Source organism: Sorghum bicolor, chromosome 1 (assembly GCF_000003195.3).
Source record: "Sorghum bicolor cultivar BTx623 chromosome 1, Sorghum_bicolor_NCBIv3, whole genome shotgun sequence".
NCBI lineage: Eukaryota > Viridiplantae > Streptophyta > Magnoliopsida > Poales > Poaceae > Sorghum > Sorghum bicolor.
The window spans coordinates 25,291,370-25,292,915 of NC_012870.2; the positions used below are offsets into that span (position 1 = coordinate 25,291,370).

The 1,546-nt window shown below is 48.4% G+C and overlaps 1 protein-coding gene across 1 annotated transcript; it reads left to right on the forward strand.

Moving 5' to 3' along the window:
• LOC8059447 (glycine-rich cell wall structural protein 2) lies at window positions 228–1,331 on the forward strand. Its single transcript, XM_002464550.2, has one exon. It carries the CDS (start codon window positions 424–426, stop codon window positions 1,159–1,161), a length of 738 nt encoding a protein of 245 aa, XP_002464595.2. The 5' UTR covers window positions 228–423; the 3' UTR covers window positions 1,162–1,331.

A 1,546-nucleotide genomic window follows, 5' to 3' on the forward strand; every position in this document is an offset into this window, starting at 1 on the left:
GGTAACGTGCGTGCATGCTGCACACACCGATTATTGCTAATTTTCCTTTTATTTATTTGGTTGGACTCAAAGACTGTTGACTATATGTACACTTCATTACAAAGTCCAAGCAGCTCAATGCTGCATTTTAATATACAGATCATTAGTACAGAGACCAACACGCTAGGAATCGCTGGTCAAATACCTGGGCCGCAGAATACGCAGCATTCCAAATTTGTTGACCTCGCCCACCGGCCGCGCGCTCAGTATCTTTCACACGTAAATTCAGGCCAATTGAGAAAAGAGTTTCCATCAGTCCGCCTGATGAAAGTCAGGCTGTACCTACCATGTCGTTATCTTTTCGCTGATGACAAACACCAACTAGCGAGCAAGTGTGTTATTCTGCACTGCCGTTTTGCATGGTGACCAGCACTATAAATACACATGGGGTCTTCACCTCCTACTCATCCCATCCTTCAAGTTCAACATAGTTTGCTACTACCAATGGCTACAACCAAGTTGACAGCTCTTTGCTTCATTGTCCTCCTTGGCATTGGAGTGGCAAATGCTGCAAGGGTAGCAAGATATGTTAGCGCCGGGGGTGGTGGTGGTGGTGGAGGGGGAGGTGGCGGTGGTGGGCAAGACGGTGGGTCAGGATATGGTTCTGGTTCTGGATACGGTGAAGCTGGTGGGTCTGGGTCTAATGGCGGGGCATATGCTCAGGGAGGCGGTCAAGGTGGAGGTGGCGGTGGAGGTCAATATGGGGGTTCTGGATCAGGTTATGGTTCAGGTTCTGGATACGGTCAAGCCGGTGGGTATGGGTCCAATGGTGGGGCATATGCTCAGGGAGGCGGCCAGGGTGGAGGTGGCGGAGGAGGACAATATGGAGGGTCCGGGTCTGGTTCTGGCTCAGGTTCTGGGTATGGTCAGGCTAGTGGGAATGGTCCTTATGGAGGAGGCTATGCTCAGGGAGGTGGTCAGGGTGGAGGTGGCGGTGGCAGACAAAATGGTGGGTCTGGACAAGGTTCTGGCTCTGGCTCTGGATATGGTCAGGCTGGCGGATATGCTCAGGCAGGTGGCCAAGGTGGTGGTGGCGGAGGCGGCCAAAGTGGTCAAAATGGTAGTGGATATGGAAGTGGCTCAGGGAGTGGCTCTGGAAGTGCTGGCAGTGGTAATCCGTAGGCCTTCTATATGGATTTGGATATCTAATATACACCTTTACTAATATTGAGTACTTCGGTAATGAAGAATAAAAGGGCTTTATGTGCCCTTGTATTAAAATTAGTTGTGTGGCATATAAAATGTGTTACTATCAATAATACAAGTGTCCTTGTCTTCTTGTGTGTATCAAATGAATCTTACATTGAGTGCATATGTTTGTGGATGTTGCTAGTATGATGCATGATAAGCCTTTTAAACCTGTAGTCACTATGTGCACGATATGGCGATATGGTTAGATTATATAGGAAGGAAGAAAGTTATGGGCTACCAGCAAAGTTTCTTCATCCTTATGGCGGAGGCTATGTTCAGGGAATGAGACTCAACTCCCTATCATATTTCTTCTTCA

Excerpts from the sequence above, each read along its gene's own strand:
- LOC8059447 (XM_002464550.2), top strand. The coding sequence starts at position 424 with ATGGGGTCTTCACCTCCTACTCATCCCATCCTTCAAGTTCAACATAGT.